Source organism: Parasteatoda tepidariorum, chromosome 4 (assembly GCF_043381705.1).
Source record: "Parasteatoda tepidariorum isolate YZ-2023 chromosome 4, CAS_Ptep_4.0, whole genome shotgun sequence".
NCBI lineage: Eukaryota > Metazoa > Arthropoda > Arachnida > Araneae > Theridiidae > Parasteatoda > Parasteatoda tepidariorum.
In genome coordinates, this window is record NC_092207.1 from 66059252 (window position 1) to 66075434 (window position 16183).

The 16183-nt window shown below is 30.9% G+C and overlaps 1 protein-coding gene across 1 annotated transcript; it reads left to right on the forward strand.

Annotated features, from left to right (window-relative positions):
- Positions 1-596: 596 nt before the first annotated feature.
- On the forward strand, positions 597-14565 carry LOC107438245 (15-hydroxyprostaglandin dehydrogenase [NAD(+)]). The gene is made up of 7 exons (XM_016050477.4): positions 597-835; positions 4903-5023; positions 6046-6152; positions 7067-7163; positions 8736-8812; positions 10419-10564; positions 14423-14565. Exons 1-7 carry the CDS (start codon positions 743-745, stop codon positions 14517-14519), a joined length of 738 nt encoding a protein of 245 aa, XP_015905963.3. The 5' UTR covers positions 597-742; the 3' UTR covers positions 14520-14565.
- Positions 14566-16183: the final 1618 nt, after the last annotated feature.

The following is a 16183-nucleotide window of genomic DNA, read 5'->3' on the forward strand; positions in this document are numbered from 1 at the left end:
CAGGAGGAATCATCGTCGAGGCTAACGGGTGCAACTTGATGGAAAAATTTCCACTCCATAAATATCGGACATCAGACTGCTCACTCTTAGCCGCGGTTGTCGGTTGTGTTCATCTGCAGGCATCCTTCCGCGAAGGATCTATTTTGTTTGGTCTTCTTACCTTCGGCATTTGACCTAAACCTCGATCCTTCTACCTTGGAATTGCATGATTTCCTAGCTATCACAATTAAAATCATTTACGACGATTTTTTAAAAGAATTTATTAAATCAACAACCCTGATGCTGTGTGCACACTTATAAAAAAATGGCTACTATTTTTCATGTCTTTGATTTGCCAGTGGCTAATAATCTTAAATTGCTTGTCCAGAACTCTATCTCCGGCGGATCCCATATTTCTTTCGTAAATTTGGAGAGTGATGAATTCTTATCTTTTTTAGGTTTTATTCAGTTCTCCCAATTCAATCCCATTCAGTTTTAGCGTTTGTATTACGAAATGAAGACACATGGAACAGCTGATAAGAAAATGATATATATATATATTTTTTTTCTTTTCATGATAAAAATTTTAAGATAAAACTGTTGTTGATATAAATGTCATTCATCAAGATAACGATAACCACCGTAAGGCCTTAGAAGCCCAGTTCCACTACAATGAACGAACAAACGATAACCGAGCCACTTTTAGAAGTTTAACTAAGTTGCAAGCGAAAGATCTTTCTGAAAGCACATTATACATTTCATTATGTCCATGAAAGGAAAAGTAGCTCTTGTGACGGGTGGAGCACGAGGAATTGGAAGGGCTTATACTACTGCACTGCTCAACAATGGAGTAAAAGTAAATATTATTCTATACTTTAAATAAGAATTTTATTTACTGAAAAATATTGTTTTAGTTCTATTTGTTTATTTCAATCACAAGGGTATTATATTGATTCAAATCACAGAATCACGAGAATGTTTTATCCCCTATCGGTTCTCGTGCCGACTCCCACAATTGCATCAAAGTGATTTTTATGCCTTAACAATAAGTAAATTGCTACATCAAAATTAAAAAAAAAACATTATTCATTTAAAACACCCCCAAATTTTTTGTTTAACGAAAACTGAGTTCCACAAATTTAGTTTCCGAATGTGTTGGTTCAAAACTTAAAATCTAATTTATTTTTGTTACAATTGCTATTTCATTAACTAAATTCTTTAAAATAAGAATTTAATTTTTAGTTAATACAAAAAAAAAACTGCTTCCACTGAAAATAATTATTCTGCAATGAGGCGAAAAGTCAGTTCCTGATATTGCCTTACAATTTTGCATAATTTTTATTAGTTTAATAAAATTTATTAGTTTAATTTACGCATTGAATTGAAACAGTTTTTCATAAAAGTTATTGAAAATGTAAATATAACATCACCTTATAAATCTCTCGAAGGATTCTAATTAAGAACTAGGAGGAAAAAACTACATCTATTTGCAAATGTAATGATAAAAAAATATAATAACTGTATTTATTAGTCTGTATAATATTTACGAAACAATAATAAATAAAACAGAGCTGTGGTAGCTCAAAAGATAAAGCGTTCGACTCCCAATGAGGTGAACCGGGTTCGAATAGCAGCGATGGCTGGTCGATTCAAATTCAGCCCCCGGATCGCACCGACCACAGTGCTGATGTAAAATATGCCCCGTGGTAGATGGATCATGGTTTAGAGTCTGATTGTCGTCAAGCTAACCGTGGGAGGTTTTCGTGGATTTCCTCTCCATGTAACGCAAATGTTGGTTAGTTCCATCAAAAAGCCTTCCATGGAGGCAAAATTTCTCCCAATACTTAATCCAGGAGTTCTCTTGTCTTCTGAATCAGGTCCAAAATTATGGAATTGCACATCAGTAGTCGTAAACCCAAAATTGGCTCGGCTGTTCAACGGCTGTTATAAAATATTAAATTAAAATAAATAAAACAAATCATACTGTAATTGAACTCCTTATTTTTTTATTTCAAAGCATAAATTTTTAACAAGCCATATTAAAACGGTTATAAGAGTGACAACAAATAGGCTAAAATATATATTATATATAGTACTAGATAAATTTGCTACTTTTTAAGAAATGCACATCTTCATATTTCTTTGTGGGAACATCGCAATTTTTATTATTCTGATGTCGGCGTTGGTTTGAAATTTCAACTGGAGTGGTGGATTCGTTGCAGTCTTGGGATAGGTTGAAGGAGGAGTGGACGATTTCAAATAGGGTTGGAGTAGTTGCATACCCAGGTAAGATCGCTGGTTATTGTGACCGTTTCATGCTCCAAAGGAAAGACAAATTGATCGCGGAATTTCTTCTCTTATTTTTTTTTTACCTAGGCCAAAATAAATGTAAATAAATTCATGAACTGGCAGATATATAAAACTGGCAGGACATAACCACGTGGGTTCAGGTCCTCCCTGTATGCTCCAGGAAGAAGATATTAAAGTTTGTAAAAGCATCTTAGATTTGTTAAAAAAAAGGGCAGTAAAATTCAAAATAAGTTAAATTTAAAAGGCTTTTGGCAAAATTAATAATGATATAGATGAATACTAGATCTACAATCTGTGAGCACACAGGTGGGGGGAGAGAAAGAGAGAGATACAACAAAACGAAGGCAAACACCTTCGGAGAGAGAACTACGGGGAATACTGGTCCATCTCCAAAAGATAGCATCCCCTTCTTAGCGGTTGCGCAAAAACTCCAAATAAATAATGTATGCAACAAGCATATAACTGAAAGCAATAAAAATTTGCTAAAACGTGCTAGGAGCTGAGCCCTGCAGATCTCGCAAAGGTCAAAGAAAACAAAGAGGGCTCTTTAGTTGGGGACAGCCCAGTAGGTAAGAGGAACATCAAACATTGTGATGATCACATCACGCTATTTTTGTCAGATATATTTATTAACAAATTTATGTAGTTCCAACTATGGAAAACCATAAAGTATCCTTGGAAAGCGGCGTTCTCCTATCGTCGATCTATAGCACTAGTAAAGTTTTTCAAAATACATCATTAATTAAAATTAAATGATGAATTAAAATCAGACGTAGCTTGATATTTATTTGATGAGATATTTACCATGCAAAAAAATTATTTACGTTTAAAATTTGAATAAAGTCAATAAATTCGAAACATTAGTTTTTGTAATTTATTTCTATAATCAATCGACATATTTACACCGATTATGGGAATTACTTAGTCCCTGTTTCACTTTTCTAAAGAGTTCGGAAACAGGCAAAAACTTTTAAATTATTTTTCTGTTGACAACCAAACCTACAAAACATTTCTATTCCATTTTCTGAACGTAGTTTTTTTTTTTTTTTTTTTTTTTTTTTTTTTTTTTTTTTTTTNTTTTTTTTTTTTTAACAAGTGAATCAGAACAAGACAGGAGATGATTTTATCTTCTAAATTACAAATTCAGGTACTAGTTCTTTAATAAAATTAAAGCACACGATAAAAAAAATTTCAACTTTATCTTTTTGTTTTGCACGAGGCACATACAATTAATTAAAATACTTTCTCAAAAAAGAGAAAAAGATTTTATAAAGCTTAAAACTTACTTGGCAACTTTTTTTCCTTAAACGCGCCATCTGAATCTGAATACCACAGTTGGTTCTTACGCCTGTAATTCCAAACTAACTGAATATCACAGTACATAAAACAATTGAAATTCGCACGAAGATCCAGTACTACAGACTTCAAAATAATGCAAGGTGTTGCAATGATTTCAGTTAGGTATTTATAGTTGTATGCGTTGTATTTATTTGTCTAAAAATAACACAATCAATATACCTTAATTGGGTACTTGCACTTCAAGAGGAAGATCACTGATACACACGCACGTACCTATGACGTCAGGGTTATGTGTGTCAACTACATAAAGAGAGATCTGTATCAACTACAATAACTAGAGAGTGTTGTGTCTTAAACCATTTTTAACATTTTAAGTAGAATGTAATAACTCGAAAAACTTTTTTTTTTTTTAAATGCATTAGACGTTTGTCTATTAATATAAATGTTTTTGAACATATATTGTCATGCACTTCATAAAAAAATAAAAGTTAGAAAAACCGGTTCAAACTGTAATGTAGTGTTATTTTTTGGAGTATCATATATTGTACCTTGCCTCATAGGATGTTATACCTGGAGACTTGTTTTAGTTTTTTGGTTCTTCTTAAGTTCTCGATTTGAAAATTGATTATAAAGTAGGATATTCAGGCAATTAAAATTTATTTTCAATAAAGTTTTAAAGTAGTTTGAATTATCTAAAATAAATCATAAACAAAACACCTAATGTTTCGAAAATTAACAGATTCATTAAGAACAAAATTTTTTTTACATTTTGAATATCCATACGTGCTAACTGATATTTGATCTAGCAGACATTAAAAATCAATTGTTGCACATACCTAGAACCTCCTCAAGGTACAAATCTGACACTGGTTCAAGATACAAGAAGCATACATTTTACTGATTTTGTTAGGTTGGCAAAAATAAATTATTTCTCTTTTAAAAAAAGTAGTATTTTACCTTATAGAGTAAAACATTTTGGTACAAATCCATGTAATATTTCTCCTCAAATTTTAGCGCTTTATGAATTTATACTCTAATCAGTTATAAAAAAAATAACTCAGCAAATAGAAATCCAAAAAAGTTCTTTAGCTAAGGTTTAGAAACCCTAAAATGGTCCACAGCACAGCACATACTATCTGTTATTAAACTACTCTTCCGAATATTTAATTAACTAAATAGGGACCCAAATACTACACTGGTCCGAAGCACATATGGTCTAAGGTACAATATTCTCCTCTTCACTTTAAAACTAGTTGTATGACACACATTTACCCTATTATTTCTTAATCTATAGTTTCTTTTAAATATTCGTAGGTTTGCATTTGTGACGTTAATGAAATTACGGCATCAGAATTTATTGGAAGTCTCCCAGACAATCTAAAAAAGAATGCATTTTTCCAAAAATGTGATGTGACAGACCACAGGAATTTCAAAGGTATTAAACTAAATAAAATCTTTTCCACCATTAGGTGACTAAATAAAATCTTTTCCACCACTAAGAATTTTCCCCCTCTTTTACTTGAATATCTAACATCAGATGTGACCCCATTAGAATAAAAGCTATTGAAATAGCATAGTGACACAATATTGTCTGTTAGCTTAGCATTATATTGGTTGATGAGTTTTCACACAAGTTTCCATTCATTCTTAGTTTCATGGCTACAAATTTATTTCTTGTTCAAAAATTGATGAATTCAGAATACTCGAAAACAACACGTTTATCAACATCATTGCTGCTTAAACTTATTTCAATAATGCTGTTTTGTAGCTGAAAGACAAAGACTTTATTCTAAGGTCAATGAAGATTTTTAAAATGCTAAAAACTTTTTGTAGAAACCACAAGTTAGCAAAATCAAAATACTAAAAATTTATGTAGTACGGATCATAAATTTTAATCAAGCATTAGAATAATCTTTTTTTCCTAACTTTTATATAAAAAATTAGTCCCGTACACTAATTCAACCTATAAAAGCAGAAATCAATAATAATTTTAAAAAAAGTAATAATTATTATTTAACTGCTACCGTACAAGTTGTCTTATAATACTTAATTTTAACGTTTAGATCTCCCCTCTTGATTTTATTGTTCGAAAGCAATGAAACAATAAAACAATTCTTTATTTTTTTGCTACATTTTTCACACTTATATTAATATAATCAATTCGTACATTATTCTTAATATTGGAGTGCAGGCTTTGTGTGAACTATAATAATTTCATCGCAACTTCTTTAAAAGCTAAGAAAAATCTTTGTAATTGTCTATTTTATTTTAATTTGTTAGCCACTTTTACACAAATTATCTGCATTTTTGATTTCCTGAGCGAAAATGATTGCGTTTGACACAAGAAAGAACATAGAGAGAGAAAATATCTTCTTTCGTGCTTAATTTATCATACTATTTTTTCATTTTAAATAATAAATGTGCAACTTTATAATCTTTTTCTTCGTTTCAAAACAGATGCCTTTGATAAAACTATTGAAGTGTTTGGAAAAATTGACATTGTTGTTAATAATGCTGGAGTACAGGATGAGCATAACTGGAAGAAAACCATTGAAGTTAACTTGGTAAGTTGTTGCAGATTAAATTTTTGTAACGTACAGTGAACGAAAAGAAGAAAAAAACTGACTCTCTGATTAACTTGTGATCTAATGATCGGATCTTCACGTTCTAGGACTCATTTTTAAATGTTCATGGGGGTGACCCCAAATATACTAAGTATAATTAGTGTAGACAATATATCAAACTACGAAATCAGACCCAAAAACATGCTTTCTGTGAATACTTTCTCTCTTTCGATGGAATCGGACTTCTGAAATTTAGTACTAATAGTTTGATCATAAAAGCAGTCCAAAGTTGGAATCCTTTAAAGTTAATTTTACTTTTTGCGTATTTCACCATATCTCTGGAACTTTTTAAGCAAATTGAAAAACTTTTGACCACAATTGTAAAATTCGTTTATCCAATGATAATTCCATGTAAAAAATAAATTTTACCACATATTGATTATTTTTTAATATTTCATTAAATAGTAGACGAAAAAATTTTGAGCTGGAAGGTTCACAATTTTAACATCATTTTAAAGTATCTAATTTTTCATGCAGAGTATACAATTTGAGCAAAATCGGTTGAATAGTTCCTGAGAAATCAAATGTTTAATAAGTCACATATTTAAAACTTGGTTTTTCAGGAACTATACAACCAATTTTGCTTAAAAGTTGTACTTTGCCATCCAAATTTACATTCTTTAAAAAGATGAAATATATATATATATATATATATATTAACGAAGTGTTNTGTATATATATATATATATATATATATAATTTTTTCTCTTACTTCACATACCTTTTCTGTTTTCGTGATAGTAACAATAGAAAATTTAGTATGCAATTTAAGTGTCATAGAAAGTTACTTGAAAATAATATTACGTAAATATAACACTAGACTATAGTTCAACAATTAGCCTTTGTTATTTTAGATGGCAGTTATTCAAGGTGTCAAACTTGCTTTCCAGTATATGGGAGTGGACAATGGTGGAAAAGGTGGCTCTGTGGTTAACACAGCGTCCGTTGCAGGTATCGATAATTAACATCATCTTCCTTAGTAAGAAAAGTAAAGTTATATTAGCTTGTGTACTCTCTTTTGATTGTATCTTAATAGGCATGTATTGTCTATTTTTTAAAGCGTATAATAATTATCATCCAAATAATTATGAAAAAATCCTAAAAATGACTTCTTGTTTAAACTATGGAAATAACAAATATGTTTTAGAAGGAATATTCAAACAACTTAATGCATTCAATAACAATCAAACAACCGTTACTGTATTAATATCAAGAAATTCAATCATTTGAATCATTATTTTCCTCTGTGAACTTTTCTCAACCTTGGTATCTCAACGTAACTAATTTTCATAAAGTCTCTTTTCCATTCCAACAGGTCTCTGAGATACACTCTAATTCTTCTTCCTGTTTTTCGTACCCTATAGAGTTTAAGTTCAGCACATTATAGCCAAAGAATATAGAAAAGAGAAGTTCAGGTCTTAGAATACGCAACTAACTTCGGGAACTGATCGGTTCGGTATGTTATTCCAGTAAAACAACTTACAGGGGGAGCAACATACTCAGATTTAACAGAGCATGATATGTACTAAGATCCAGTGCATAAGAAAAGTGACTGTCAGGAGTTAAGTCACCTGTGAACAGGTTGTTTGGTAACTCTACATGTATGGTTGGGTACGCTATCACTCAGACCACACCTCCATTTTATTCTTTCTTTTTTTTGTCAAAATGTGTAAGCAGATTTAATCGACATGAATGATATTAATGTATTCTCAAAAAAATATATTTATTAACGGTTTATCAATAGTGTAAAATACAGAACAAACGAATAATAAATAAAAAGAGAAAACTTTTCCTCTTCTTCCGAACCTCAGTAGTGGTTTGGAGGAGAGTGGAAACCAGTTTTAAGAACTTCTGCTGCGTGCCCCTAAATGTTGTTTCTTCCTTTATACAGAAGGACCACAACAAACCTTTGAGGGTTAGTTTACATTATGCCTACGGAAGCTAACCTTCTTTCCCCATGTATGTTCTTCATTATAGCAGCTCCTTGCCATTAATAGCTGCAACTCATAAAGATAACCAACTTTTGGAAACCATCCCAATATCAATATATTAACACCAATTAACCAAGTTTTCTACAAATATAAATATTCCAGAGTCTACATCATATGAAACAAAGTTTGACCTGTTCTTCATATATTTACTGGAATTACGGTACACTTATTTGAAGTTAATGTTTTTTAATACATAATAAAAAAAAAAAAGCAATTATAATAAAAGAAACTTTTTGGGACGGTTCTGCTCAACTCTGGGCTGTCGAGCAGAGAAAAAGAATTTTAAAATCATTAACATCTATATCGCAGAAAGCTTTATTATTTGTTTATTTTAATGTGTTTTTACTTATTTCAAAGTGTATTTACTGATTTTCTGAATTTATTGCATTTCTTAAAAAAGTATCTTTTTTTAAAGCAGGAATAAAGTGAAATATATTTGAAACTTTCTTAAAATCTTATGTTTCGAGATTTCTTCTAAAAAGAAATAAAATATGTAAATGTCAATACATGAATGTATTGACATTTTTTTTAGGTTTGGTGGAAGTTCCAATTTCTCCTGTATACTGTGCTACTAAACATGCCGTTGTTGGGTTGACTAAAAGCTACGGAGTAAGAATTTCATTCTTAATAAATACATAAGTCTGTGTGACATACCGTGAATATTGGAAATCTAGAAAATGTCGACTTTTACCGGTGAATGTCAACAATCATATAGTCTCTTTGGTGAACGTCCAAAATATTTGTTATATCCGATTTGATATTAATTTATTCATTGATATTATTATATTTATTCGATATTTTAATATCAGCTGAAGATAGATTAGGAAAAAAATAGTTCGGAGTACTGGTTAAATGTATACCGGGGCAGTGGCATTGAACCTAAAAATAAATACATAAGTGAAGGGTATACCTGGCAAATGTATACCGCACTTAATTAGACCTAGTATATATTTCGGATATTTACCAAAGCGATTATGTGATTGTCAACAACCACCAATTTCGGCCATTCACAATAACATAGATATTTGTTCTCAAATTAAAAGTAACCTTTTTACTTCCCCAGCATTTTTCCAAACATGCAAAAACAAGAAAACGAGTTCTTTTCCTCCAAATAACTTGAGGCTGAGATATTTTATATTGGTAATCGGTTTAAGATGTTTCTTTTCTCACCATCTTGGATTTTAGATAAAATATTTGATTTGTGTTTTCCTGACATTTTTGTATTTTGACATTTATTATATTTATTCGATATTTTAATAACTGCTGAGGATAGATTAGGAGAAAAATAGTTCGGAGTATTTGGCAAATATATACCGGGGCAGTGGCACTGAACCTTAAAAAGCATTAGTGTAGGGTATACCTGGCAAATGTATACCGCACTTAACTAGACCTAGTATATATTTCGGACATTAACCACAGCGACTATAATATTGTCAACAACCCCCAATTTCGGTCATTCACAGTAACATAGATATTTGTTCTCAAATTAAAAGTAACCATTTTACTTCACGAGCATTTTTCCAAACATGCAAAAACATGAACAACTTCTTTTCCTCCAAATAACTTGTATATTTGAGGCTACGATATTTCATACTGGTAATTGGCTTAAGATGTTTCTTTTCTCACCTTCTTGGACTTTAGATAAAATTTTTGATTTGTGTTTCCCTGACGTTTTTATTTTCTTAATAATCACTCACAGTGAGCCGTGATGGCTCAGGGAATAGAGAGTTCACCTTCCAATGAAGTAAACCAGATTCGAATCCCAACAATGGCTGGTCGATACAAATCCCGCACCCGGCTCGCACCGACTACAGTGCTCACGTAAAATATCCTCAGTGGTAAATGGATCATGATTTAGTATCCCCTTGACATCGGGATAACCATGGGAGGTTTTCCTCTCTAAGTAACGCAAATGCTGGTTGGTTCCATCAAAAAGAGTCCTCCGTGTAGGCAAATTTCTCCCAATACTCTATCCAGGAGTTCCCTTGTCTTCTGGATTGGGTTCAAAATTACAAGGCTGCGGAGATGAACATTGGATGACATAAACCCAAAATTGGATCGGATGTTCAAGGATGGTTAAAATAAAAACAAACTCTCAGAGAACCATAGGTAGAGTACATTTCAACAGCTCAATACCTTTCAAAAAAGGCGGAAGATGTTGCTTGATTAAGAAAAATATAAAGAAACTAAGCTAGGACTAATTCCATTCTTACAGGCAGAATACCACCTAAAGAAAAGTGGGATAAAAGTGAATGCCATTTGTCCAGGTGCTGTAAATACATATCTTTATCAAACTTTTGCTCCTAGTTGTCTAGATGAAGAAGAGGGGAAAAAATTTGCCGAAGCATTCCCATTAGTTCCGTAAGTATATTTTTTTATAATTTTTTATAATTCTTATAATATTACTTAATAAAATTAAATTATTCATAAAAAATAGTTACATCTAACATAATGTTTTAACAACTGCATTTGATTTTTAATATTTATGCATTGAACGATTTTAAGGGATCAAATGTTTTCATCTAATAATGAAATGACTAACTTCGATGCACTTTTTTATGAAAATACTTATTAGATATTCAAAAACTTCACTTACAATTTTGTCTAGTATTTTCTGAAAAAAAAACGTACGTCAAAGTTGAACATTTTAAAGCACGCTCAAATAAAACATTTAACATTGAATAAATTTTAATTTTAATACAGTTTTATATTGATGTTCAAATTAACATGCAGTTGCAAAAAGATTAAGTTGAATAGCTGTAAAAAATTGTAATTTTAATGATTAAATAAATCAGTTGCAGAAGAAAAAAAATTGAATCTGCCTATATATAGACTTAAATCACTTACAGCGGGCTTGAGAAGTTTACTTTTATTAGAGTAAATATCGAAAATATTATAGAAATATAATTTATGCAAACTCCATGATATTTTACTTAATTTATTTAAAACTTATATAGTAAATTTAATAAATATAAATAATGGAAACGTGAATACTTGCATCAATTTAAATATATACAACGTGGAGAGCAGTTGAATAATAAAAATAAGGAAAAAGTATTAAAGAGATGAAAATTAAACAAATGTGTATCTTTTGATATTTAATAAAAAAGTCATTAGTTGAAATTAAGGGAGAATTATGCAGAGGAGGATGTTCACAATGTAAAGAAAGTGATAATGATGCTTCACAGAAAACTCTATTTAAATTTCTTGACAATTGCTAAGATACAACTAATTTATGCAAAGTACTTTTTTTGACAGCCAACCAATAACGTTAAAATCAAGTGTAGAGGGCGTGGTACAGGAGTACATAGCATCTGTATAAAAGGCAGTGCACACAATTTCTTCATTCATTCGACAATTCATAATGTTAGGTATTTGATCAAAATAGTATCATAGCTTGATGAATTTATTTCTGTGAAATAAAGTGCGGTGTTGAAATATTTAAGTGCAAAATATTAGCAAGATATCATTTGATTTCTTACGATGCTAAGAAAGCAATTAGACGACTTGAAGAAGGTTAAAATGTTACCCCTGAGGCCGCAGTATCGGGAGTGTCAAAAAGTATCATCTCGCAATTAAAAAAAACAACAACTGAAGGTCGAAATTCTATGCATGCCGGTGGTAGTGGTAGGAACATCAGACCTCAAGAGTATCCCCAGTAGCGAAAAGGAACAGAAATGTCACTCTTAGGCAGATAGCTGCAGACCTTGCAACCACTACCGGTACACATGTTTCTCCCAGAACCATCTCACAGCGACAAAATCAAGTTGGTTTGCATGCATGGAAAGCTTTTCGATGCTTCCCACTCTTACCACGTCTTCGTCGAGGAAAATTACGTTGGTGGAAGGAACATATTGGTTGGGGTAACTAGCAATAGCAAAGGTCCAGATGGATGTTCCCCGATGAATCCCGATTCACAATAAAAAGTGATTCTGGCAACAAGTGATAGTGTGAAGAGAAAGGGGAACTTGGGCAGGCCTCAAGCTCCCTGGCTGAACACCGCTTCACATCGTTGAGTGAGGTAACGTAACACCGCAGCGGTATTGCAGAGAGATTATTCTGGATCAAGTTTGCCTTTTTAGGGATCATACTTTCTGTTTTCTGGATGACAATGCTCTGAGGTATTGGGCACACTAGAAAGTAAAACTATTGTCCATACGCAATGGTCTGTAGACTCGTCGGACCAAAATCCTATAGAGTATGCTTAGGTTGCCCTTGGCAGACGTGTTTCACAACGAACACAACCTTTACAAACCGTTTAAGAGCTGAAAACCACCTTGAGAAAGGAGAGGAACAGAATTCCCATAAGGACTCTTCAATATAGTTAAGTGGACAGCATAAATAACTGATACAACACATGTATTAGTATCCGATATAATCACTCACCTTACTGAAGTACCGTCATTCGGGGCTACTTTGTGCAGCGGGGGCTACTTTGTGCAAATTCGAATTTGGCATTTTTCAAGTGCTGCTATTCAGTATTATGTTTATTTCACGTTAAAAATGTGTGGAATTTGAAGATAGAAGTCTCTTCTATTACTACAAACATTTTTTCGAATTTTAAAACAATTTCAGAGTGTGTTTCGTTCATCCAATGTCAACAACTTTCCGAGGACGTCGGATGTCGAAAAGTGTGCGTGGAAACTTTAGCTGTGAAATGCAAAGACGTTGATAAAACAATTGTCGTAAGTGCAAAATTTTTTATTTATATATTAATAAACAATTATATCATGTTAGCGTTAAAAAAATTTGAAAATTAATAACAAATAAACGGAAAATGAAAAAAAATGCACTTTGGGGCTACTTTGTGCAAAGTTTCATTCGTTTTTTTTTTCGACAGAAAAATGGTCAGACGTTATAAAAAAATACCTGGAACGAGAAACTACCGTGATTACACTTTAGAAAAGCTGCAACAATGTTTGCAAGCAGTTGCTGGTGGTATGTCGATTGCAGAAGCTTCTCGGAAGTACAAAATCCACAGAAATACTATCTCTAATAAAATTCACAAGAAACACGTGAAACGTGCTGGTAAACTATTATTTTTCTTCTACAAAGATTTTTCTAATGAATTAATCAAACGATTTAACACATAAAAATATATTTTATAGGACATCAGGTGATTTTGACAGAAACTGAAGAGCAAGTTCTGACATGTTCATTGAAGGATGTTATGTTCAAATGTATCAATATTATAAATGTTAATGAATATGTAATAATTATAATTTTTGAAATATCATCCATTTCAATGTTAAAAAAAGTATATGGCTTCCTTTTGTTTAAACTCAAATCTTTTGAAATAAACATTCTTTTAAAGAAAAAATTCTTCAAAAAAAATTTTTTTTAGCGCTGAAAATTATTTTCAAACTAATATCTTTACATATCTTGATGTTTTTTGTCTTTAAAAATGTCAAAAATTAACTTTTTTAACAATTTTATATCAATATTTTACTAAAAACATGATTATTAAACTGAATTCCTATCGCTGCACAAAGTAGCCCCATTTGGGGGCTACTTTGTGCAAGGTATGTTTTGACTTATTATTCGTAAATATTACATACAAATAATGCCAATATTGATCAAATTTACTCGTCTGAGTCCAGTTATGAATATAATATCGATAAATTTTACTAAAATTTGACTTAACATAGTTTTTTTACATGTCAAAGTTCAAAAACTGCGAAATCCTGCACAAAGTAGCCCCAAATGACGGTACTCATTTTTGTTTCATTCTGGCAAAAGGACCAATTTTTCATGCCTGTTAGGAAATCGTCTCATGAGCATCTTTTTCATCTTAAGTTTTGTTATTTTCTGGTATGTCAATAACCGAACTATTTTGCATAATAATAAATGAGCATTTTCTCTACTAAATAATTACTTAGTTTCATTTCATCAATCAACATCTAATTTTTAATTATTCCAAGAAATGCAACTGTTCCTTAGCAAATTGTCGAGCAATGTACTAAATTTAGTGTATTAAATTAGTATTAAATTTATATGTTATTTCCAAGGTATCACCTATATAGTTGGTAAAATTATGAAGGTGAACTTGGTGAATGATTTATGATTATGGTTAAGCTTCAAACTTAAAGAAAAAAAGCCTGAAAATATAACTTAAATTTTTTTTTATTTATTTGAAATGATTATCATAGTAAAACTGATAAAAGCATCGTGGAAAAACATAATTTTTATCTATTTTTTATTTATTTTTTTTATTTTCAGTTTTGAAGATCTGGGAAAGGGCTTGATTCAAATATTAGAAGATGGTAAAAATGGATCTTTACTGGTAGTAGATGATAAAGGACCACATTATGTATAAAATACTTTCATATCATCACTAAAAAAATAAAGATTTAACGTAGAAACTTTTTTTTCTGAAGATCAGAATTCCATCAAAATACAAATAAGTTCAGAAAACTCATTTATTATAAAAGCATATGAATCAAGGCAACCCATTCGTTAATTTAGGGGGCTTGTGAAAACTTGGTTAACCGAAATAATCAACACTAAAATGTATAAAGTATGAAAATAAAAAATTTAAATATGACACTAAGGAAACACTAAAGAAATACAGGAAAAAATTTGTTTACAATTTAAATTGGGGCATTTCTTAAGTAACTATTGCCCCATACCATAGAAAGCCATATCTTTGAAGAACAGTTTTGTAGGAAATAATGAAAATATTTCTTTGCCTGCATCAAAATAAGGATGAAGATAAATATAAATTTCAATATAATTAATCACTGCAGTGCATTTAAAATGTTTTGATGTCATTAAAAGGCGTATATTTTAAATTGCTTTTGAAACGCCAAGAAAAAGCATTTAGAAAGAAGTTGGAGTTAAAGCCCTGGAATTGCTTGTCGTTTGTTAGTTTTTGTACCAGTTACATCTGTTTTCCATCTATAAGCTATAGAAGGTTTTACTAATTATCTGAGTCATTGCAAAACAAATGAGAGAATGATTTTAAGATAGTCTTTTAGCATTTTACTGAAAAATTCAACTCTAGCTTTTAAACGTTTTGAAAGAGAATGAAGTATCATTGAACAGTCAGAATTTCTTTTTACAGTTAAAATAAAATAATTTCCAAAAATATTCTTTGTTAAATCTAAGTTATGCTAATAAACTAAGTTTCATGTAAGCTTTTTAACATTAAACCAACCATTTTGTAAGCATTTTTGCTTTACATTCGGGATAAGGATTTTAAATGCATATATAACAATAAGTTTAAATGTATTCAAAGCTTTCGAAATGTATATTTAATGTAACGTTTTATGCTTATAACAACGCAGTTTTACATAGGCTTTTTAACATTAAACAAACCATGGTGCAAAAATATTTGCATTAAATTGTGCATCACCTTTGGTTCTTATGAAAATATGGCTCACTGTAAAAGTTTTGAAAACTTAAAAAATCTCATTTATTATTTTTATTACCTTTTTATTGTCCAGCATATCGTAGAAGTTCATCAAAAATACTAAGCAGTTTCATGGTTGTGTTTCCTACTTAATGCAAAAAGCAGCTGCAGTTCTTAATGCAAAAGGTTACGAAATTTACACATAGCTGCATACATTTCACTTAAGATAAAGGCAGGATGAAAAAACATTTTTTTACAAAGCAAAATGCTTCCATAATAAAATGGTAGTTAATGGAGGTTGGTCATTCTTAGAGGTTACCGTTAAATTTAAAATGGGATTTTTTCAAACGATTTTAATTTTAGCAAGTGTGATTTCCTTGGTGTGGAAATGCCACTTGTGCTGGCCTCATGAAAACCGGATCTATGAATAAAATTTATCGTCAATAGAAATGATCCTTACTCATATAATTATGTGCAAAAACAAATTTACCATTTATAAATTATAGAACTATTTTTTTCTTCTAAAATAGCTTTTTTTTTCTAATTAACTTTCAGCTCTAAAAATAAATCAATAAAAGCATCGTCTTTAGTGCACTTTGACTGTAACATGAGGTTGTAGATCTTTTTCA

Excerpts from the sequence above, each read along its gene's own strand:
- LOC107438245 (XM_016050477.4), top strand. The coding sequence starts at position 743 with ATGTCCATGAAAGGAAAAGTAGCTCTTGTGACGGGTGGAGCACGAGGA. Across the intron at positions 836-4,902 it reads TGCTCAACAATGGAGTAAAA|GTTTGCATTTGTGACGTTAA; the intron begins GTAAATATTATT and ends AAATATTCGTAG. Across the intron at positions 8,813-10,418 it reads GGTTGACTAAAAGCTACGGA|GCAGAATACCACCTAAAGAA; the intron begins GTAAGAATTTCA and ends CCATTCTTACAG.